The 23,166-nt window shown below is 39.5% G+C and overlaps 3 protein-coding genes across 3 annotated transcripts; 2 read left to right on the forward strand and 1 right to left on the reverse strand.

Moving 5' to 3' along the window:
* Window positions 1-268: 268 nt before the first annotated feature.
* On the forward strand, window positions 269-12,371 carry LOC110059251 (serine/threonine-protein kinase VRK1-like). Its single transcript, XM_020765955.2, has 10 exons — window positions 269-607; window positions 1,038-1,093; window positions 1,586-1,655; window positions 2,255-2,451; window positions 3,014-3,112; window positions 3,953-4,085; window positions 4,855-4,975; window positions 9,185-9,240; window positions 9,472-9,728; window positions 10,452-12,371. Exons 1-10 carry the CDS (start codon window positions 415-417, stop codon window positions 10,632-10,634), a joined length of 1,365 nt encoding a protein of 454 aa, XP_020621614.2. The 5' UTR covers window positions 269-414; the 3' UTR covers window positions 10,635-12,371.
* On the reverse strand, window positions 11,932-16,749 carry LOC110059303 (uncharacterized). Its single transcript, XM_020766002.2, has 3 exons — window positions 16,120-16,749; window positions 13,579-13,866; window positions 11,932-12,887 (listed from the first exon to the last, which is right to left on the reverse strand). The coding sequence occupies exons 1-3, from the start codon at window positions 16,307-16,309 to the stop codon at window positions 12,472-12,474; spliced, it is 894 nt and encodes a 297-aa protein (XP_020621661.1). The 5' UTR covers window positions 16,310-16,749; the 3' UTR covers window positions 11,932-12,471.
* Window positions 16,750-16,855: 106 nt separating this feature from the next.
* On the forward strand, window positions 16,856-22,890 carry LOC110059319 (uncharacterized). Its single transcript, XM_020766015.2, has 5 exons — window positions 16,856-16,963; window positions 19,058-19,342; window positions 20,008-20,109; window positions 20,584-20,811; window positions 22,357-22,890. The coding sequence occupies exons 2-5, from the start codon at window positions 19,061-19,063 to the stop codon at window positions 22,579-22,581; spliced, it is 837 nt and encodes a 278-aa protein (XP_020621674.2). The 5' UTR covers window positions 16,856-16,963; window positions 19,058-19,060; the 3' UTR covers window positions 22,582-22,890.
* The last annotated feature ends 276 nt before the right edge of the window (window positions 22,891-23,166 follow it).

Raw genomic sequence — 23,166 nt, forward strand, 5'->3', positions numbered from 1 at the left:
GCATCAATTATTTAAGAGACTAAACTTAGCGCGCAGCAGGCATGGAGATTACGTTTGTAGAAGACGATATTTTTAGATTTTTGAAGAGATGTAGTGATGATAAATACCGCATACGGTCTTGCCTGCTGAAATAATATCAAGGAAAGAAAGCAAATTACCTCAGTCTAAGCCAAGATCTTTCTCTTTTACACTGAATCGACGAGGAACTGGTGAAATTGATTCGGTAAAAAGACGCACGGAATAACCTGTATCTCCAAATAAGGCTAACTTGGCCATATATGGAGTACAACTCTGGCGGGAAATCGAAAGTCTTTAGTTGCCACGCCTGCAATATTTCCCAAACAGTTTTTGTAACGTAAAGGAGTTGAGTTTCAAAGAAGATAGACTGTAAATTTGATTGTATTTATAGAAAAAATGAGCTCTGGAAGGGGAAAACCAGGGAAGAGAAAGGCTGCAGCTTCAAAGGCTCCTGCAGCAACTAAGAAACCGCGGAAGCCTCGAGGAATGGTCGAACTTCCCGAAGGAATCGTCTTGACAGATTTGACCAAGAAAAAGTGGCGCCTCGGAAGGTTGATTGGCTGGGGCGGTTTTGGAGCCCTCTATTTAGGTGACTTGTAATCTAGAACTGTAAAGTTAGTTGCATTTCTGGCTCTGGCGGATCCTATTGAGGTTGCTCAAAGAGAAGTGGAGCCGGGGGGGTGGGGGGGGGGTAGGGTGAGTAGCTTCAAATTGTTGGGGACGTGGGTGAATTGGCCCCTCCTTGGACTCTACTGCCAGTTTCTTTTGAAGTTTCTTGCATGTTGCACCCGCTCCATGCTTCCCCCACCATCTTAATTTCAGAGCAGGGGATTGTTTTTAATTTCCCGAGGGAGAGGTGCAGAAAGGGACATATAATTTGATACATTTTGCTGCATCTGGAAAGGCTACTTAGTGTTAATGTATGTGCATAATTGCAAGTTATTTATTTTTTTAATCCGTAGCACCTTGTGTAATAAATACATTTGTGAACACTATTGTCTTATTTCCTTTTTTGGCAGCTTCTCCAGATAGTGGGTCACCAGTTCACGAAAATGCTGAACATGTTGTCAAAGTGGTAAGAACTAAGCCATGGCTGGTACAAGTGACAGTGTTTATACAGAAGACCGATACCAGACCAATATCATAATTCAAATCAAATATAAACAGTTTGAAATATTTTAGCTGTAGGGTGGATCTCATTGCTAAAAGAACTGACTTCACAAAGGAGGTTTATATGTCAACAAAATAATTGAAGGAAGTTAATGCTTCACTGAAAAAACTTGGTTAAAAAGTCAGAACTGGAAAAAAGAGAGTAAAGTTCAGTCCTCATTAGTAGACCTGAGTTAAATGATTAATGTCAAACTACTCTATACCAGATAATCGTGTTCTTGAAGTTAACATGTTCCCACAAATGAGGAAAAAAATACAGTAGCTATCGGTTTGAAAATGGTTCTTGGGAAATAAAGTCAGATTCTCAGGAATTATATAAGAGAGCTTAAGCTTCGTAGTTAACTAATAGCACTCTCAGAGAAGAAACTTTTGACATTAAATTTCTTTTTTTTCTCAGGAACCTCACACCAATGGACCTCTATTTACAGAACTTGCCTTTTACCAGCGTGTAGCGAAGCCAGATCTGAGTATGTGACTTGGCAATTTACAGTAATTTTTAGCATTGCAGCCTGATAACAAACCCCTTCCTTAGCCCCCAAAATAATACAGATATCAGCAACCATCCCAAGGGGAGGTTGAGGCCTTTGGACCCCAGAGCCTACCCCTGGTGTTTTTGAGTGTATGTAAGACTCCAAATCTTGAGGGTTTATTGTGTTGGGTCTAGTGATGGTATACATTATGAATGATACAACTTATTCAACAACTGCATAAATTTCATTCCTGTTCTGGCATTTTTTGCTTCTTTTTTTCTTGTGTGGCTTCCATGTAGATTGAAAGAATACCCTTAGCAATGCTACCCAGTATATGGTGTAATTGAATCCTGTAAAAGTGCTAGCAGGACAGAACTTTTAACCCTGTATACATAAAAGGAGCATCTCGTCAGTATGATGAGCACCTCCCCTTGTTTTCAATTCTCTTTGTACTGCCAAATTAATTCTTAAACTAACAGAACAAACATGACAGGAATTATATCTGGCAGTAATTTTGCAAAATTTCGTATTTTTAGTGGAAGACTGAATTATGTATGTACATGTACTATGTAAATCTTTGTGTTTTGTGTCATCAGTTAACAGCTGGTGTAAGTCACGTCGCCTAAAGCATCTTGGTGTTCCCATGTTCTTGGGATCTGGATCATTTGATCATGGCTCCACTAAGCTGCGTTTTTTAGTTTTGGAGCGCTTTGGGAAAGATGTGGATGAGCTCTTTATCAGCAGCGGCCGTAGATTTGATATAACAACAGTCCTCATGCTTGGCCTTAGAGTTGTAAGTACTACATTTTGCTGCTATAATCGGGAATCCAACGAAATGCCTTTAATTTTATTTGTAGCATTAATCTACTGCGGTTTTTTTGTTATGTTTTGTATCATAAGTATCAAGAGGCAGTTGTTATCAGGGCTGGCATTAAGTTTTGAGTCACCTGTTGCCTTGTTCTCGACACTTGTTGCAAACTTGTTACTTTGTGGTTGAATTCTATCAACAACAGGCAATTTCACCTGTACATGTACATGTAACAGGTGTTACGGGTTACGGCCCTTAATGACAGCCCTGGTTATCCTGAATTCCCTTCAGTTTTACAACCTTCGTAAAATTTATAATTTTTATTTTGTTATGAAAAAGAAAATGTTAGGAAGAGTTTGAAATTAATGGCTCGCAGTTGATAATGAAATCAGTACAGTAGAAATGTTGTAACCAGTTAGGGATTAAAAATGATGCCATTTGTTGGTGAAATTCTATAGGAGGGTATTTGCCTTGAACAAACTGGTCACTGCTAGCCAGCTATTGGGCAATAATCCTTTAATAGTGAGGTTTGTTTTGTTGATATTAGGTTGATGCTCTGGAGTACATTCATTGTCATGAGTACACTCATGGTGACATCAAAGGATCTAACCTTATGATGGGATTCTCCAAATCTAAATCTGGTCAAGTAAGCAAGGAACATTTTTGAATTAAATTCATTCCTATAATGCCACAATTGTGAGAAGAATTGGCTTAACTATTGTGATTTATAATTATTTATTTATTGTTTTTCAAAAATATTTTTATTATTGATTCAGTTGTTGTACATATTCATAACAGAAGGCTGTCAGAGAGAGATATTTCTTCTTGTGATGGGTCTATGTAAAATGATTAGCATCCTCCTAAGATAGTTGATTGGTTTTGCCCAGTTCTTTCTAAGAAGCAAGCAATCACAGGAAACCACAATACCCTTCTTCTCTCTTAACGTACAAGCAAGTTAAAACTATTATTAAATACATTTTCTTGATTTTTGAATTATACATTAACTAGAAGTTATATAAACAAAAGCCTCCATTTGGTGTAAACATATGCTCGGATGTTTGTCCACAGATACATGTATTATCTGTTCTGAGAAGTGAACAGTTTCCTGAGAGGGAAGCTCAAGGAAAACTGTGAGCTTTGAGCAACAGATAATGCCCAAGGACAAATATCGGAACATATTTTTGCACCAAATGGAGGTTATTGTGTTTATTATCCTTCAAACAGTTTTCCAAACATGCACAGTTCTGAAAGCTGTCGAATATCACTCGCATATTCCCCAGTTTTAGCTGGGGCATATTCAGTCAAGTCATGTGATGCATTTAGACCAATCAAGTACAGGCGAAAATATTTGATGGGTAACATAACTAGGGTATCAATACTGTATTTCTCGTCTCAATAGAGTCATGATCAAGATTACATGTATATTTGAAGCAAAGAATAATATTTTTATTGTCCTTAATGTAAACATTGTGGATGTTTTCTCTAGGTGTATCTGTTAGACTATGGCCTTGTATATCGGTTTAATCCTGAAGGGAATCATAAAGAATACAAAGAGGATCCAAAGAGAAAACATGATGGTACAGCAGAATTCACCAGCAGAGATGCACACAATGGTGTAGGTAAGGATAATGACAGAGGCTGCAGAGCTGCACAACTTTCAAGTAGCTGTTTTCACTTTTTAATTGAACAGTGGATTTACCATGAAATTCAATTTAGCATCTAGTTGCATAATATTAAAATTTTGCCTTTGGTGACGTGATGTAGCCCGTGGTGCAGCAAGACTAGCCTGCGTGGCAGACATCAAAGGGGAGACAAAGGGGAAAAAACGAGCACACTAAGCAAGTGAGCGTGATGGAAGGGGACCTCCTCCTCCCCTTCCAAAACTCCCGCGCTCCTTTTGACCCTTTCCCTCCCCTTCTACGGCCTGCCACACAGGCTACAGCAAGACATGTCACAAAATCCTTGATGTATAAAACCGGTTGACAGTGTAGATGTCTGACACAAACTACATGTGGCTCAATGAAGAGTGCTTAAATTAGGGATTGGACACTTATTCAAGAATCAGGTTGCTAGGTTGTTTCTATTTTCTGCCCTCATTTGGCATCGCTGAAGTACCTAAACTTCAAGCCATGAACTTGGCTAAACTTTCCATGAGACTACACCAAAAACTAAAGAAAAATCTTACAATAACAAAACTAAACTAGGCTTGGTACATGTTTATAGTAACACTGGGAGCTAGTAACCATCCGAGTCCTGTGTGGTATTTTCTCCAAAGGCAAATGCAGGAACCTTGAAACCTCTTGTGTCCAATGCATGTGGCTTTGGTAATGTTGAGTTTGTCTGGATCCTTAATATTGTTCATTTTATTGACAATTTTGAGTTTTGTAGTTACCTCTCGGCGTAGTGACTTGGAGATTTTGGGTTATGTGATGCTCCAGTGGTTGTGTGATAGACTTCCCTGGGAAAACAGTCTTGAGGATAAGGAATATGTCAAGAATGAAAAGATAAGGTATTTAGTGTGTGTATTGAAACTAGTGTAAGTATTTTGAAACAATTTGCACAAATTAGATACATGTACTGCATGGTTGAATACTTAGACATCTTTGAAGTCAGCGAAGATAATTTTGTAATTCTAAACTTCGCACTGTAATTATTGTAAAGCACTATTGCACTAAAGGGAAATAGCGGTATCTAAATAAAGTATTATTATTTATTATTATTATTATTATTATTATTATCGTATCTATAACAAAATTCTCGTGCCTGTTTGTCACGTAATTGGCACACGATCATGTAGGTGTCCAATTACAGGTATCCAGTTTGAACTGTTTGTAATTAGATACCTGTGATTGGATGCCCACGTGATTCGCACGTTAATTATGCGCACCTTAATGGCTTCCTTTGCATTGTTTCTTACAGTTCTCAAAACTTATGAAAAGCACTAGAAACGTTTTCACTCAAAAGAAGTTCTCAAAAAACATTTTGAAGATAAAATTTGTTATAGATATGATTAATTGAAGAAGCTAGTCATAAAAGGGGATAAGTGACGATTTTGGTTGCTTTTCTTTTTCCTTGCTCCAAATTAGCTGAATTTTTGCATGTGGTCTTCAATGTAATAGAAAAACGTGTTCCTGTATTTTTGCCGCTGGTTTTTGCTTCGCTTTATAAAGACGCCACTAGGAAAACCGAGTGGTTTTTTGCATACGCAATATCCTGAAAACGAAGCAAAGTTTAGCGGAAAAACTACGGGACATTGCTAAACATACCTAAACAAAACTCTATGCGAAATTTGGAGCGTTTTCGACAAAGTTGACTTTTGATTAAAATACCTAACGCCCTTTTCCCGCCGAGGCTGCAAATAAACGAAGCCGGGCCTTTGTTATGATAAACAGAGCCGATCCTTTGTTATAATAACCAAGCCAAGCCTTTGTTATAAGTCGAAGTCTCGCCTCGGTTTATCATAACAAAGGATCGGCCCGCCGCGACCGTAGGGACTTTGATCGCACTTAGAAAGCAGCAAAATGTCAATTTCACGCAACGTATAAGCTCAAAAATGTTAATTTTAGGTCAAAAAAGGTTTAAATGTTGATTTCACGTTAACGCGTGACGACAAGGAGGTTGATTTCACTTAGAAACCAGCAAAATGTCAATTTCACGCAACGCATAAGCTTAATGATGTTGATTTCAGGTCTAAATAGGTTAAAATGTTGATTTCACGTTAACACGTGACGGCAAGGAGGTTGATTTCTCTTAGAAACCAGCAAAATGTCAATTCCACGCAACGTATAAGCTCAAAAATGTTGATTTTAGGTCAAAAAAGGTTTAAATGTTGATTTCACGTTAACGCGTGACGACAAGGAGGTTGATTTCACTTAGAAACCAGCAAAATGTCAATTTCACGCAACGCATAAGCTTAATGATGTTGATTTCAGGTCTAAATAGGTTAAAATGTTGATTTCACGTTAACGCGTGACGGCAAGGATGTTGGTTTCACTTAGAAACCAGCAAAATGTCAATTTTACGCAGCGCATAAGCTCAATGATGTTGATTTCAAGTCTAAATAGGTTAAAATGTTGATTTGACGTTAACGCGTGTCGGCAAGGATGTTGGTTTCACTTAGAAACCAGCAAAATGTCAATTTCACGCAGCGCATAAGCTCAATGATGTTGATTTCAGGTCTAAATAGGTTAAAATGTTGATTTCGCGTTAACGCGTGACGGCAAGGATGTTGGTTGCACTTAGAAACCAGCAAAATGTCAATTTCACGCAGCGCATAAGCTCAATGATGTTGATTTCAGGTCTAAATAGGTTAAAATGTTGATTTCGCGTTAACGCGTGACGGTAAGCATGTTGGTTTCACTTAGAAACCAGCAAAATGTCAAATCGCGCAGTGCATAAGCTCAATGATGTTGATTTCAAGTCTAAATAGGTTAAGATGTTGATTTGACGTTAACGCGTGACGGCAAGGATGTTGGTTTCACTTAGAAAAAAGCAAAATGGTAGGAGCCCATGATGGGCTCCTGAAAATGGTAATTTCGCGCAACGTATCAGCTCAAAAATGCTGATTTCAGGTCAAAAAAAGGTGTAAATAAAAATAAAATGAAACAAATAAACATTTCAATAAGCACTTTTCCAAATACGGCAACGTCTTCAATGGCTAAAAAATCACGAGATAAAACATAGTTTTCGACAAACGCGATCGTAGCTTTATGTCATGCACCACCATAACTTCCAAGTTGAAAATGCGCTGGTACCTCTTATGCCTGATGAGGATAACAACTTTGGTGGCTGTTTAGTTTTGGATTTAAGAATTTGATGACTCCACGTGAAAACGCTCTATAAATAGGGCTGACAGATTAACAGATTAACCCTTCTGCGCAACGTACGGGTCTCCGTACATCTGCATGTCCCCTGATCCCAGAAGCTCAAAACACTACAAATCATACCGATTTGAAATAAAATCAACGCAAACTGGATCACAGCTCTGTTACAATCGATCGCCACTTGCTGGCCATTATTATGTTTAAATCTAGTTACCAGTTCGAGAAACGTCCGCAGAACGTAATCGCAATGCATGCCGGGAAGGGTCTTTACACCTCGTGCGCGGGAAAACATGGCGGTCGATACAAGACAAATTTTATAAGTCTAAAACCAGTTCTCGCTTTCCAAACTTTGATGCTAGCAATGCTTGGCAAATGGGCCACAACTCACCAGAGGGTATTTTTCTTGGGCAAGAACTGCTCTTGGACTTTGCTACCTGGCTCGACCTGACTTCGAACGCCGATAACACGATTACGGTATATCAGCTGCCTTCGAAGTTTCAGAACACATTTTGATTCTTTAAAACGTGCTGATGACTTACGGGTTTATCGAGGCTTTATGATGCCTCTCAACCACCAGGTAGGCATACAAGGTACTTTAAAACAATGCTTAAGGTATTGGTTGACAGAGCTCTAATGCGGCACATCTCTTTTTTGTTTGATGGCATTTCGTTTGACGCTCGATCGATTCACGTGTTGTGTTCACGTCACAATAACCGGTGTAAACAATCCGTTCCCAGATTTCCGCTCTATATGCTGTGGGATTTGGTTTTGACTTCATACACTATAAACAGTCTGCCCGTTTGCTGTTCAACAAATAAACTCCTAAAGACAGGGCTAGGAAAAGCCAAGTTTTTTGCCTACGTTTTAACTCGAAAACAAAGCAAAAACCAGCGACAAAAATACAGAACCACGTTTTTCTATTACATTGAAGACCACATGCAAAAATTCAGCTAATTTGGAGCAAGAAAAACGAAAAGCAACCAAAATCATCACTTATCCCCTTTTATGACTAGCTTCTTCAATTAGTAATTGGACGTAGTATCGTACAATTCAGGGAGTAATCGTGCTTGTAATTTCAGATCGGCCCTGCGCTTCGCGCTCATCCAATTTTGAAATTACTCGCGTGATTACTCCCTAAACTGTACTCCACTGGGTCCAATTACAGTTACTTAATATTATTATTATTATTATTATTGTTATTATTATTGTTAATATTATTAGTTATTATTATTATTATTGTATTTGAACTGTTATGATATTGATGACATCTCATTCACAAAATGCGATGTGTCAAATATACATGTATATATAAAATAAAAATTTTAAGAAAATACAGGGGAACCCCGTTAATACGGACACCAAAGGGGCATGATAAAGTGTCCGCATTATCCGGGTGTCCGTATAAAGTGGGCTACACTGTAATTTAGGAGAAAATATATGAGCTTTTCAGTTGTCAGGACAAAGAAAACTGTTATAAGCGGGTGTCTGTATTAAGTGGGTGTCCATAGAGCGGGGTTTCACAGTAGGAATTTGCAGCAGCAAATTCCTCAAGGAAGTTCTTTGTCCACTAGTGTTTCCAGATCAAATTGGAATTTGGAAGTGTTGATTTTTGTGGAGGGAGGAAAACCGGAGAACCCAGAGAGAAAGCCTCGGAGCAAGGCGAGAACCAACAACAAACTCAACCCGCTTGAGATGTTGGGTCTAGGATTCGAACCCATGCCACATTGATAGGAGGCAAGCACTCTCACTGCTGCTTCCTCTGTTGTTGATGTGTAATTAACATCGGCTGTCTTTGTTAACATATAGTATACATTACTGGACATGATGTATTAATCCAGATATTGCGATTAAGTGATAAAAGGTTTGCTTAAGGTGTTATGTTTGTTTTTTTCAAGGTATATGAGTGACATTCCAAAACTGATGAGGGACTGTTTTCATGGAAATCACCCTGGTTAGTGAACGTTTACTTCTATGATTATGGTATCATGCTTTAATAGATGTTTGCAACCAGTGTATGGTTTCTAGATAATTATCTTGTTGTGTGTGCATGTATTCATCATTCAAATGGAACCTTTCCAGGTGGCATTGATTATTTTATTTAGTGCATATTAGTGATAACTTGTCAGACATAAAATAAGAACAGGGTACACAGACACCACTCTCTTTCTCTTTCTCTCTGCAGCTGAAATCCAAAAGTATCTAGAATACATCAACACCTTGAAATACCAACAAGAGCCAGACTATGAATTCATTCGTAAATTGTTCAAAGATGGTCTTAAAAAGAGAGGATGCACTGATGATGGCAAGAATATCAAGTTCACAACAGGAAAAGTGAGTTCACCCTCCTCTTCAGTCACGGCAACTGAGTTGTGCAATGGCCACAGCTCACAAGAAAAGGAGACCAGGGACAAAGCCGCACCACAAAGACCAGCAGCAAAGGTAAGCAAAAAACTTGAAAGGAAAAGCAATCTGATATGATCTGAAGCCTACCAGTACTCCATTTTGGAGCATACATGTAGGCCACTGACGAAACAAAATGTTTTGTTATACTTCCCGACCCAAACACGTTTTCCAATTGGAGAACATGTTATGTGCCATGGGTCAAAACTAGGCAAACAACAACTTGAACTTTTGGCTTGCACATGATCATGTCTTGCACCTTAATAAAACCACAGCAAATTTATATGCCAGCCAGCATCAAGCAAATAATATTTTTGCAGTTTGTTCCATTTTTGAGTCTGGAGGTATAACAAAACACTTAATGACTGGACCCAAGGGAAACAGTGTGTTTTGTTTCCCTGAGAACCTCATTGTTTCCCGGAGGCAAAGCCAAAGAGAACATTGAAGGTCTCAGGGAAACAAAAATCACTGTTTCCCTTGGGGCCCATCAGTCATTAAGTGGTTAATGTCCATGGAAAAAATATTCATGGCTAATGAGTAAACTGGCATTTTTCTTTGTGTGCCAATCAGTTTCATTTTGAAACCATTGACCAATAAAAAAAAATCCTTTTCACGCGACTCAGAAGGTGATTTCCACTCACATTGCAAAACATTAGTCACAGACAACAGTCCTTTTCAGGACTACCCTCAGCCCGCTGATCACTGTACACTGTACATAAAAATAATGATGACTATGGGTATGTTTTCTCTCATTAATGACAGAAGCGGAAATCAGAGGAGTGTCAAGATGGTCTGTCACCTAAAAAGAAATCAAGAGCAAGCCCAATAAAAACAACAGCTACAGTCAAGAGAACAACTGGTGCAAAAAAACCAGCTGCCACCAAACCACAAACTACAGGAAGAAGAAAAAAACTAGTTATAGTTGATACAGCAACTTCACTTTAATTAAGACTTTTAAGGTTACTATTATTGCTTTAATATAGTTCCCTTTAGTTTTACCTCTTTTGGTAAAACATGTTCATCGTTCTAGGAAGTGATATGTAACTATTTGTTCATTTTTCTAAAGTGTGTTGTTCCAGAAAACATCCATACCTCCCACCCCTCTGGAAATTCCAATGAAGCTTTATGCACTTCTTTAAATTTTTTATTCTTACAAAAACCCACCCCAACCACCCTCCAGGAAATTCCAATCCCTTCTGTGGAGGGAGCATGGATATTTTCTGGAACTGCACAAAACGAATAAAATAAATAGAAAGGAAAGGTCAAAATTACAGTAACAAACCCATGTAAAGTAATGGAATGTACACTGTATTGGCAGAAAAACACTCTTATATGCAGCCTTGATTTTCCTATATACCGCAAAGGGGCAAAGAAAACCAATTTTCAGGCAGCAAAAATGATTCACTTGACTAGAAGTTTGAAAGTCATCCTCACTAGCCCTAAAAAAATTTAATCTCTTACAGTACTTCTGTAATTTGAATTTTCTCAACAATTTTGTCAAGAAACTTTGGATTTTGCCAGTGGATTTTGTCCTTCACTTGTCTGTCAGGGAAGTGACAGACAGATTCCACTAGTCCTGGGCTATCGGACACTATTTTTTTGCATGCTGTGAACAATTATTGAATGAGGTTTTGGTGATATCCAGAATAATCAAGGTCAAGGTAGGGGTTATCAGCCAAAGGCGAAGGCTGAGGCTGATAACCCTTACTGAGACCTTGATTATTCTGGATATCACAAAAACCAAATCTAACAACTGTTTTATTATACATTGAACGAAAAGAAAAAATAGAGGTCGTGTTTTTGCTTCTTTCCCAAAGGCAAGCAACAGAGAGCATGCAAACTGGACATGATTACCCTTAGAAATCATGCACTGCAGTCATACATGATATGTTACCCGTGACCTTGAGTGTCCTTGACATGATTATTGTATAATCTGCAGCTAGGTGGCATCACAGGTGCTGATTTCGAAAACACTATATGTTTTCGGCCAATCAGAAAAGAGATAGTGAGTTCAATGTATAATAATTACTGTTATTGTCCTTCTCTTTTCATAATAATTTTTGTTATTCCACTAAGTAGTCACACCTATTGTAGAAACATTTTACAAGTTCACAGGGCCAAATGAAAAGGGTCTATTTGCAGTGTACAGCAAACTGTTTAAATTTAAGTTGGTTTAGCAAATGTCAAGTCAACTATTGTAAAGTTAGTTAACCATTTTAAATTTATTTAATAAGGATTCAAAGATGGTTATGGGTGTTTTTATTATTTCACAATGAGCCATATGTAACTATTTATGTGCATGGTTTTGTTTGTTTGTTTGTTTCTCTTTTAAAATTCCTTTCAGCAGATTTCTTTATGAGCCTTCTCTGTTGTTGAAGTTCAGTCACCTTAGCCAATATCAGAATGCATGATTATCAGAAGATTTTAGTTTGGATAACCTGTGCCCATGCCTGTCATTCAAATACAGCCATGTACTGAGAGAGGGTCAGCTATATTGTAAACTGCAGCAACTTTGCTCTATCCTGACAAACAAACTTGTGTGAATAACATTTACTATAAATAACATTTCACTATTTTGTGTGTTGAACTAGTCAGAGGCACCTTTGTGTGCGCTGTCACAGGCTGCCATTAATACTGTGGTAGTTCACTAAAATAAAGCATTTTGAAGTTAACAAAGGAAAATGTGTCAGTTGTTAAAAGTTACAAAGCTTGAAGTGTCCATGTGAAAAGTGACTAAGTCTTTGTCTAAAGTTTTAAACTTATTTCTTTGTGTCTTTTTGACTCAGGAGAATTTGGCCATGTTCCACAATGTTTCTATAGTGATGCCACTATACGCATCTAGCATGTGCATTCTGGCACTTCCAGGACCCTTACAAGCTGGATTTTTAACAGCCAGTTCTGCAGCAATTCCAAAGACACTTAATGCACATGCACAACCCTTCATCACAAGATTGACATCTGTTGGATCTTCTAAACAAACAAATGCTGCTATTACAGCAGTCAGTGTGCATCCAGCAGCAGTTATCATTTTAAGAACTGGATGACCATTTGATACTTTGATCACCCTTGTGCCATCTGTCACAAAGTCATGTTCTCCTGTGACAACAACAACACAATGGCACTCTGAGGCAAGGGCTTGGGCAGGCATGAGGGCATTGTCAGAACTTTCAGAACTGTCAACTCCTTTTTGACCTCCAGCTGTGGAAACAGGACATGTTTTAGTTAAAATACAAACAATTATCTCTCTCTTATGGCAGCATCCCCAGGGTGATTGGGGTAGGGGGGTACTCAACAAAGTTTTACGTCAAACTTATTACCCTTTTTTATACCATTTTGACAAAAAAGTTACCCCTTTCATATACTGTACCTTTTATTGAAAATAAGTACCCCTTTCACATACCTACTTACAAAAACTGTATCTGCTGTAACTGGCCTGTCTTGTGACTAAATCTCCAAAAATTGAAGTCTTGTCATTTTCACGTAGTGCTTCATAAATTAAATTATACAGCCACAGGGTGCTTATGTTCGAAATATTTTAATAAAAAGGCCCATTAAAATACCTAGATGACAGATTTCCCTACCTTTTCATATACCTCAACTCATGAAATCCCTACCCTTTTATATACCTGAAGCCTGAAAACGCTACTCCTTTCGGCCGGAGCCTCCCCTTATAGTCCATTATAGGGATTACCACCCCTGGGGGCAGCAAATACTGTGAGACTTCCATGAGACAGTTGTGCATCTGAAGCCTGGCTGGTGATGATATCCCATGACCCCAGGGTTTCTTTCTCGTTTCTCTGTAGCTGTTGCTCACTCGTTCCCCTGCCCCAGAATTAACCCAAGCTGCTTAAAGTTTTGGCAACAAGATGCAAATTTAGTTTTCCCTTACCTGATGTTTCAACATTCAATGCTGCACAAATGTTCTTGGCCAGTGCCATGATTTCAGAGGCATTACCCCTAATCACTGTGGGCTTGTGAGAAAGAACCAGATCTGTTGCTGTCTTTGTTCGCAAGTTGGTGGCACCCACTCCCACTGGGTCCAGCACCCAGACCTTCCCCAGTTCGTGAGCTTTAGCTGCCGCCTTGTGCATGGACTTGATCCATGGGTTGGAGAGGGTTCCAATGTTGATCACCAGTGCGGAGGCCAAGGGCACAAATTCTTCTACTTCTTCCTCGGCTACAAGATTGGTATTTTTAATTCAATATTCATTAACAATCATTGCAGCTCCTCGATCATTCACAGCTCCTTGACATGAGGGCAGGGTGTTTAAATTTGAATAGGGGTAAGGCTCAGGGAGGGGGCGGGGCCTCACATATAAAAAGTACGGGGGTGCTCCTTGTACCTTTTAAGAGTTAGAAAAACAGTTTGATACCTGTTAGGGTGTTTAGCCTCAAAAGGCCCACAGTTGGAGCTTTTGCAGTACCTTCTAGGGTAATGAGTTGAAAAAATGTGACAGGAAATAATGTGTTATATAAGAAATGATGCCTCTTAGGAGAGAAAAAAATTCAAGTCACACCCACAAAACAGGATCTTGGTACCTCTTAGGGGTTCTTTCCAAACTTTCCCACGAGCATCCCCGTCTTTTTCATATGGGATTCCCCCCGGGTGGTAAGGGGGGATTCCATAGGGCAACAGTGCCACAAATCCCAAGGTGACGAGAACCGTGAGATCGAGATAGGAAGAAATTGCACAAAATATTAACTTGTGGAGAATTACGATTTTGAGACGACAATGACGTACTATTTTGGGAAATTGTGTTTCTATTAACGCCTGTTCACCAAGCTTGTCGAGAAAGTCTCTCCACGAGGTTAGCTAACGTTTCTTTGCCTTCACGAGGATCAATCTGACCAAACCTGACATGAGCCCTTACAAAACCAGGTACCATTCCAGAAAATACAGTTAATGTCGCCTCCAGATATGTTATATCCCGGAAAAGGCTATTTAACCCCGGTGTCACAGTGATATGTGTATCCCCGTGATATGTGTATTCCCGCACACATATCACTAGTGATATGTGTATCCCCCGTGGGGATACACAAAACACTGATACTCGCCTAGGCATTCAATGAACAAAATGGCGCCTCGCTGTAAAGAGTGGGAGAAACCAGAAATTAATTCGCGCCCAATGGAGCAGCTTAGGATTTCTGCAGTTTGGTTGAGATCCAACCGACTCGATTGTATATCTGACTAAAACTTCGAACAGCGGATAAACATATCACTAATTATTTCATGGCGCAGTGATCTGTGTATCCCCTAAACACAGCCGTTACATTGGCTTTCTACCTAATCGAAAAAAGGACCAATTATTGCCGAAATGTGCTGGCTGCCTACTCGCGACGACGTTTATACCAAGGTTGAGGTTTGCGGAGTTTCCAACTCGAATGTCTAAATATCTAAGCTGAAATCGCGTGCAGGGGATACACATATCACTAATCATTTCATGGCGCAGTGATATATATGTGTATCCCCATAAACACAACTGTTATAATATAGCGCATCAACCTTGTCAAAACTGCAGGGAATATTAGCACCCGACATTTTTACACAGCTTGGGTTTACTGGAGTCTGAAACTCGATTATTCTACTAAAAACGCGTGCACGCGTGCACGGGATAATAAGGGATACACATATCACTGATTATTTCATGAACTAGTGATATGTGTATCACCCTATGGACACAGCTGTTATATTGGCTTTCTACCCAAGAAGAAAAATGCCCATTACATTTGCATTGTCAAAAACTGACTTGCTAGAAATATTCACACCCGGCATTTATTCATAGCTTGGGATTTCTGGAGTTTCACTGACCTCGGTTGTATAAGACTGCATACAGGGGATACACATATCACTAATTGTTACATGGCGCAGTGATATGTGTATCCCCTGAAGACAGCCGTTATCTAGGCTATCTACCGAAGAATAAACGTCGATTATTATGAAACTTGCTGGCAAAATTGCTAGTAATTCACCGCGCAATTAATATCGTCCTAGAAATCCCGTGCCGTGAAACTCAAATTGAAATATATCTGGATCCATTTGGTGTTCAACTTTAAATTCACTGTATCCTGCTCGCAGAAAACCAGTTAGGATAAGAACACAATTCCAGCAGCAGATACGTAAGCTTTTTCAACTACAAAAATTGAGATTTGCGTTTAAAGTCTGTTTGGGTTAGTCGTTCGTCCAGTAAGGGACCGGACGACGAGAGCGCTTTCAAGGAGGATATTGCTATTTAAAGTAGAGGGGAGGAGGGCGGGGGATACACATATCACTGGCCGCCATTTTGGAGGGGATACACATATCACTAGTGATATGTGTGCGGGGATACACATATCACGGGGATACACATATCACTGTGACACCGGCGCTAGGCTTTACGAGCTAATCATTACCGCTCACCGCTATACGAAAACATGAAAATGTTGAACTCACCGTGTGCCATGGCAGGCGATGCTCCGATCGCGAGGAGAGTGTTAGCCATGATGTCCATTGATACGTAGTTTGTAATGCACTGAACAAGAGGACCATCCGATCGTAATTTCTGCAGTGCACGCCAGCAATCGGATACGCTGCACTTGATCGACTCACTGGCGGTAGTTGTTGGTTGTGGTGGTTGAGACATGCTTATTTTTCAGTGGCTTTTTTACTTCTTAATAAATTCTCTTTGCACGAAAGCGACCAAATCTTGCACGCGACGAACTCTATTAAACCGAAAAACGCGGAAGAGAGGCGGAAGTAAGGCCCAGTTCAGACGCCGAACTTTTCATGAGCCGAACCAAATACATTGAATTAAGTACATGAAAAGTTCGGCGTCTGAATCAATTAAGAACGGCAATTTGAATTTGGAACGGCCCAGTCGTTCTTTCCGCCTAGTTCAGCCGGGAATTTCGGCTTTGGAACGGCTTTGATTCAGACGTCGAACTTTTCATGAGCCGAACCTAATGCATAAATAATGATAATGTTTTTTCCAAGCAGTTTTCACTTTGCCTGAAAATCGCTGACATTTCGATGTGATTTAGTTTAAACTAAATAAAGTTCGGTGAATCAAGTTCCATGTCTGAATCGACAGGTGTACTTTTGATAATTTGGGTCAGTCCAAATTCGAATTAAGTTCGGCTCATGAAAAGTTCGGCGTCTGAATTGGGACTAAGTTCGTTGTAACGTTGAGTCACGCAATCCCGGTGTGGTGAAACGCTTTCACTTGTGACTGCCGTGTTAGAGTCTTGTTAGAAGTTGTTCACATTAACTGCGAGAATTGAAGACGGCCGGTACTAAGGTGGGTAGAATAGCTAGATTTTCCCTTGATTAGAAACTTAAACACGAATTTATTTCTGCGAGTACCCTTTTTTTAGTAGTAGCCGTTTTTATGCGTCAACTAAAAGATCTATGATTGAGCAAAATTTAGACCAAAGCGCCTCGAAACACAGAAACTGATTTGATAACAAGGAACTGGTTCATCTTTGAAGGTATACAAAGCGGTAGAAATTGCACCCAGCTATAGTTCTGCTGCGATCTAGACACTTGGTATACTGACAAGCGGTTCCCGAGCTCTCATCGAAATGCGGTCAGTTTTACATCCTTGTCAAGGGAGAGAAATTGACTGTAAAAACCTACTTAAGTTAAACATTTCAGTCCAAACTTATCAGTTACATACAGCCGTTAGTAACAGCTAACCAAATAGTTACAGTCCTCTGCCACCATATGGGTAAGCAAATCTAAACGCACCAGCAGTAATGTTCACATTGCGAAGTAAAGAGCGCAGAGTCTATGCGACTCGTTCGATTTCGATTGCCAGGCCAGCTTTATTGTTTATTGTATATTTCCATAAGGTCGTAATACTAGCAATAATGATAAATATTGCATAAAACGTACAACAGTTTCAGTGTCACGTATCATTAGTCACTCTATTAAACTGAAGATGGCATAAGCATGCCGAAGCATGCCGAAACATGTCTTTAAAAACTGTTGTACGTTTTATGCAATATTTATTGTATATTTCCTCTAACAGCATGTAACGCAGTCTCGAACTGCGTGACTCGAGAGGATGAAGCGGAACGTGTCCGAATTCATAATCACCTAAACGGGTACATACATAGGCAGAGATCAGAAATTTACTGCCACAGGACATGAGCCTTCCTCCACTTTCGCAGTTGGAAAAAAAATCCGGATTAATTAGAAGCACTGTTGGCACTATAAACCATTGCGAACTCAACAATATTCAGACACAAAGTATCTCTTTATATTTCTTGTTCAAAATCTCCGGATTCGCTAGCAAACCGGGGACGCTTTTATTTCAAATTCGTCCACTCCCTGAAGGTCTGGATGAGGTTTACCTTATTACAGGAAATTAATGATGCACGTTGACAACGCGAAGAAAATTTACGTTACACAAAATTAACCGAATTTTCCAACAGTTAGGTTTACATACATCAAATTAACGTGAAATTTTCGAAAATAATGTGCGCCTAACTTTATATATTTTACCCAAATTTGCGGCTGTAATACAAACGTTACAACATGCATATCTAAAGATAAAATCAACAGCATTTCCAGTCATTGTTAGCCCATTGTTATCATGTTGTTGCTCCGTAAATGGATCTATAGAGGGAACACTCCCTTGGATCCTGGCATTTGATCAATACGAAGTCGCGGGAAATTTAACCTATCAGTTAGGTTCCAAGTCCTTCATCTAGACTCCTTCCAGCGGAGTTTAATAAAATGGCAAAAGGAATCCGACGGCTAACGTACTGGACTCGTCGCGAATACGAAAAAAAAAAAACCGATGTCCTCTTTTTTAAGCGATTTCCACGTGAACTGAGGAATGATAGAAGCTTATTTACGCGCAAAAGAAAACGACTTTTGCGCGCGTGGGCGTAATGGCTGGGCATTCTGGGCGGGGTCGGCGGGGGATCGGCAGCAGTTCCATTAGACGTAAAAATTGTAAACGATGTTGTTTTCTAAGCGTTTGTATACCGATTTTAGCACTCACCCATTCGGGCATTGGCCAATTTTTCGGTCGAGAAGGTCACCGCCCCTTCCCCCCTTCCCCCCTTTCCCCCTTCCCCCCTTCCCCCCTTCCCCCCTTCCCCCCTTCCCCCCTTCCCCCCTTCCCCCCTTCCCCCCTTCCCTCCTTCCCCCCTTCCCCCAAGTCCGGAGGTGTCCATAGGCTTCAGTTTACGCGTAGATTGCCTACTCACTCCTTTGATTTTTAGTTACTTTAAAGCTTTCAACGTGCGATGTTTTCAATATTTGAAGGGCGATTGCAAACGCTTGAAACGTTTTCTTCAAACACTTGTTACGGCAGTTAACTTTTAACTTCAAACTGGTTTAAAGTAGCGCCATATACAATGTGTTTGTTCTCTTGTTGAAGTCAATGGACAGTCTGTCCACAAACACCATCACAGATCAGGACATCAGAGTTTTCCAAGAAGACGGAGTGATCTGTTTACGAAATGTGTTCAGCCAGAAGTGGATTGACATATTGCGAAGAGGAATTGAATTCAATCGACTCCACCCTTCTGAAATGGCAAGGCGAAAGGGCCACACCCCTCTCTTCTTTCACGACTATGGAAACTGGGACAGCATCCCCGAATACAAAGAGTTTATCTTCCAGTCACCCGTGGGAGAAATAGCGGGGCGGCTTCTTCAGTCTTCGGTAAGGAACGTCTGAAGACTTCAAGTGTAATTCGTTTCAAATCCATAGCTGATGCTTACAATTAAAAGCCAAGGGAATTCTACAAAGGGAAATATGTTATTCAAAATCAGTTTTGTCTTGGTCTTTAACACTTAAAGGGACACTATCACCATTTTTAGCATGATTTTGGAAATCTCAAAAACATATATCGATCATTGGAAGCTGAACAATAATGGTTTTATTTTGTAGAGCAGTACTCGACAAATGATTAGAACCCATTAGGAAGTGAGGATGGCTAACGATAGCGAGGATGGAAACGGATTGTGATATGGATTTTTGAAAAAGCTTTCAAAAGTCAGTTTTTCAAAGGTTCAAGTTTGGCTCGAAAATTGTTAAAATTTTGCAAAAATGTTGCTACAGTGTGGACTTTCCTCAAGAAATTGCTTTTAATCATTTAGTTAGAGCCAATTAAGTTCTTATTACATAAATGTAGGGACCATTTCGTGAATTTATAACAGTTTTAAGCAAAATATATCGTGACAGTGTTCCTTCAAATAAGGGATTACTATCAGGCATTTTACAGGCGAAGTTGCATTACTTTACAAACTCCATTTTCCCTCATTATAACGCGCTGCTACCGAAGTATACTAAAATAATTATGTTGGGTATTTCATTTCCTTTGTCAGGTTGCGCTGTACTCCAATCACGTTATTGTTAAAGACAGTGGATCAACCAAACAAACTCCTTGGCACCAAGATCAAGCCTACTACGAGATCGACGGACAGCAGGCATGTACCTAAGCATTAGTTTGTTGTTGTTATTGTACAGATCTTCAGTCACGTATTTTTTTTTCTTTTTCTTTTTTTTTTTTTTTTAGCGCTGATTTCTTTAGTCACAACCTTATCCTTTTGATCGTCGTTTGGACTGTATTACCTCCGTTTTGTAAACTGAACAAAAATTGTTTTTATAAGGTTACCAATGTACGTTTGGGTTATGCTTTCAATTGTTCGTAGTAAAGCGGTATGTTTTGATTCAGAATTTTTTTCCTCTTCGGAGTAAAAATGTGAATTTGCATTGAGCCACATCCATAAAGCAAGATTCTTGTTCAAAGAGGTTCCTAATAAAATTCGACTTGGTGCATGTCGTCAACTTTGTTTCGTTTGGCTCACGGGACTCACAGGCTAACCGGATTTCCATTGTATCTGTAAAATTACCTTTCACAATACATTGAACAGGCAGAACAAATACTTTTATCAACTCAGGTGTGCTCTGTGTGGCTTCCGGTAGACCCAGTTTCCAAGCACACTTGTCTTCGCCTCGTGAAAGGTTCCCACGGTTCGCCTCATTATTTCAAACCTGTGCACTTTGATGGCCCTCCATTCACCCTTTACGAAATAAAACCAGGAGACGAGGGGAAAGCAGAACGATTTCTATCGGCGCCAGATATTGATGGAGATCAACAGTTTCAAGTCTTGTCCTGGGAAATGGAGGTAATAGGCATATCGCATGCTAAATCCCTGTGTACTCCCCGTAGGATAATCTCAGGGAGCTCATCCTGGCACCCCGCGGCTATTTGGTTTTTTTATTCCTTTACTTTTCTGGTACAAGTTGAAATTACTTTTTGTCAAGTGAAAAGATTGTGACATCTACCTGTCTAACTTACGATCACGAGCAGGGGTTGTTCATGTTTTCTCCCTGTGGAGAAATACTACAAAGTGATAGAAAAATACATTGCCTTTGTTGCTAACGATAGAAACTCGAACAATTTCTGTCAGTAGTAATAGTATGACGTTATTTAAGTGTCGAGTTGTTTAGCTTTTGACAAACTAATTGGGGACAGAAATAAAATCTTAAGTGGATACTTTAAAATAAGGACATTTACACAAGTAGAAAAATCTAAAAGGTAAAAAATTCTAGCTAATTATTACACGTGTATGCCAATTGAGGACACTAACAGAGTCTTAAGTGAATACATTAAAAGAATAATAACATAAAAAAATAATGGGGTATTTAAACAAATACAGGTAAAAAGATCTAAAGGAAAAAATCTTAAAGTATATCAAAACTAATTTATTACACGTGTTTTCCTAATATAATTAAGCCTAAATTTAATCCATCCTCTAATAAAGTTAAAATCATAACCAAAGTTAAAATCTAACCAAAGCCGACCGACAAATTTTCTCAGTACAGTTTTAACGAATGCAAATCGTGGAAGTTAACAATGGCTTTGCAAAAAATTATCTATGTAATCAAGCTGTACATTACAAAGGTAACAGTTTTTGTGGCCTTTGTCAGGGTAGTCGCCCTGTCACTTCTTTGGAAGAAGAACTGTGCAAACCTAAACACTAGCACAAGTTTTCCCGCGCTTCTTGTCAGCTACATGTATTTCCTTCGAGTTTTGATTGGTTCACCGGATGGTCTGTGTCCTTTGTGATTGGCCAGAGTGATAACTAGATTTGGTTTTACAACTCACCCCACTCACTTCAGAACGTTAACCACTCTATCAGTACTTCAAGCTCCGTCCATAGATATCCGGATATTTTTGAATCCACAACTTTTTCTTTCCGTATACGGCTTCCGTCCACACGCATCCAGTGAATTCGGCGGCGAATCCGGATATTTTTTAATCCGTTCTCCAGAATGGAAAAAAATATATCTGCAACGAATCCGATGACGTAGCAAAATCGTGTCCAGTCTCTTACCAAACACTAAAACAATATGGCGGCACAACATGTAGGCCTTGTTTCTCTAGAGTGAATCCGGATACCATCGGATGTGTGTGGACGGGCGAACTCGATTTGAATACGCCACGTGTGGTCGGGGTAATTTTTGAATCCGGAAAGAAAAAGTTGCGGTTCAAAAATATCCTGATACGCGTGGGCGGGGCCTTAGAATGATTTTGCTATTATCATTCTAGTCCCAAGAATTTGAAATTTTTCCTGTGATGGCCAAGTCCTGCATTTGCATAACGTAGCCACTTGCATTTATTAGGAAAAGGTAAAAAGTACTTAACACTTAATCGCTGCTCGTTTCAGCCCGGTGACTGCATTGTTTTTCACATGAGAACAGTTCATGGTGCATATGGTAACAATCTTTCGACTCCGCGGCGGGCATTCTCCACAAGATGGCTTGGAAACGACGCTGTGAAGGGACACAGGCCGTGGATGAATCTCCCACCAAGTAAAGGAATGAAAGATTTGAAACGAGGAGACAACCTTGTGGAGTCGGGTGCATTCCCTGTTGTTTGGACCCTCGAGTAGATAAAAGTCCACCTCACCCCGTATTTCCCCTCGCTGCAGACAATTTTTACAAAGTACATAACTTATGACTAAGAGGTCTCAGCAAAGGTTCCCAAAGTTCCTTGGGAGCCGTGATCATTATTATTATAAGTATTTCGAACGTAAGATGACGATACTTATGACAATACGAGAATTTTGTTCTCATGGAAGGCATAATGCTGTGAGGTGCCAAGTGAAAACAAAACTTGTAACTGATCTGGAGGCTTTTTAAAGTGTTCTATTGTAAAAAAAAAAGTCATTAGCGGAAAATAAAAGCTACAGTGGTGTACAGTGTGACTCAATTTTAATGTGTTCTTAGAGGTCATGTTTACAACTAAATTATCAAGCATATACTGAAACTAAAAGTAACTTTTTACAGTTACTGAGAAATAGCAAGCGAGAAATTTACTGACTGTGATTATATGCAGATCCTGGAATAGCAACCCTCGGCTTAGTTGCGATACCAGGTGGTCGCAGTGAGATTTGTCCAGCTTCGTTTTTCCGATTACTTTGGCCTACCTGAAATTAAAACAGCAGGGTTGGCTTGTAAGGAGTTACTTAAAAATG

This window comes from Orbicella faveolata, unplaced genomic scaffold, assembly GCF_042242905.1.
Source record: "Orbicella faveolata isolate gen_17 unplaced genomic scaffold, um_ofav_v1 contig_24, whole genome shotgun sequence".
Lineage (NCBI taxonomy): Eukaryota > Metazoa > Cnidaria > Anthozoa > Scleractinia > Merulinidae > Orbicella > Orbicella faveolata.

Excerpts from the sequence above, each read along its gene's own strand:
- LOC110059319 (XM_020766015.2), top strand. The coding sequence starts at position 19,061 with ATGGACAGTCTGTCCACAAACACCATCACAGATCAGGACATCAGAGTT. Across the intron at positions 20,110-20,583 it reads ACGAGATCGACGGACAGCAG|GTGTGCTCTGTGTGGCTTCC; the intron begins GCATGTACCTAA and ends TTATCAACTCAG. Across the intron at positions 20,812-22,356 it reads TCTTGTCCTGGGAAATGGAG|CCCGGTGACTGCATTGTTTT; the intron begins GTAATAGGCATA and ends TGCTCGTTTCAG.
- LOC110059251 (XM_020765955.2), top strand. The coding sequence starts at position 415 with ATGAGCTCTGGAAGGGGAAAACCAGGGAAGAGAAAGGCTGCAGCTTCA. Across the intron at positions 3,113-3,952 it reads CCAAATCTAAATCTGGTCAA|GTGTATCTGTTAGACTATGG; the intron begins GTAAGCAAGGAA and ends TGTTTTCTCTAG. Across the intron at positions 9,729-10,451 it reads CACAAAGACCAGCAGCAAAG|AAGCGGAAATCAGAGGAGTG; the intron begins GTAAGCAAAAAA and ends CATTAATGACAG.
- LOC110059303 (XM_020766002.2), bottom strand. The coding sequence starts at position 16,309 with ATGTCTCAACCACCACAACCAACAACTACCGCCAGTGAGTCGATCAAG. Across the intron at positions 13,867-16,119 it reads ATCGCCTGCCATGGCACACG|CCGAGGAAGAAGTAGAAGAA; the intron begins GTGAGTTCAACA and ends CCAATCTTGTAG. Across the intron at positions 12,888-13,578 it reads ATTGAATGTTGAAACATCAG|CTGGAGGTCAAAAAGGAGTT; the intron begins GTAAGGGAAAAC and ends CTGTTTCCACAG.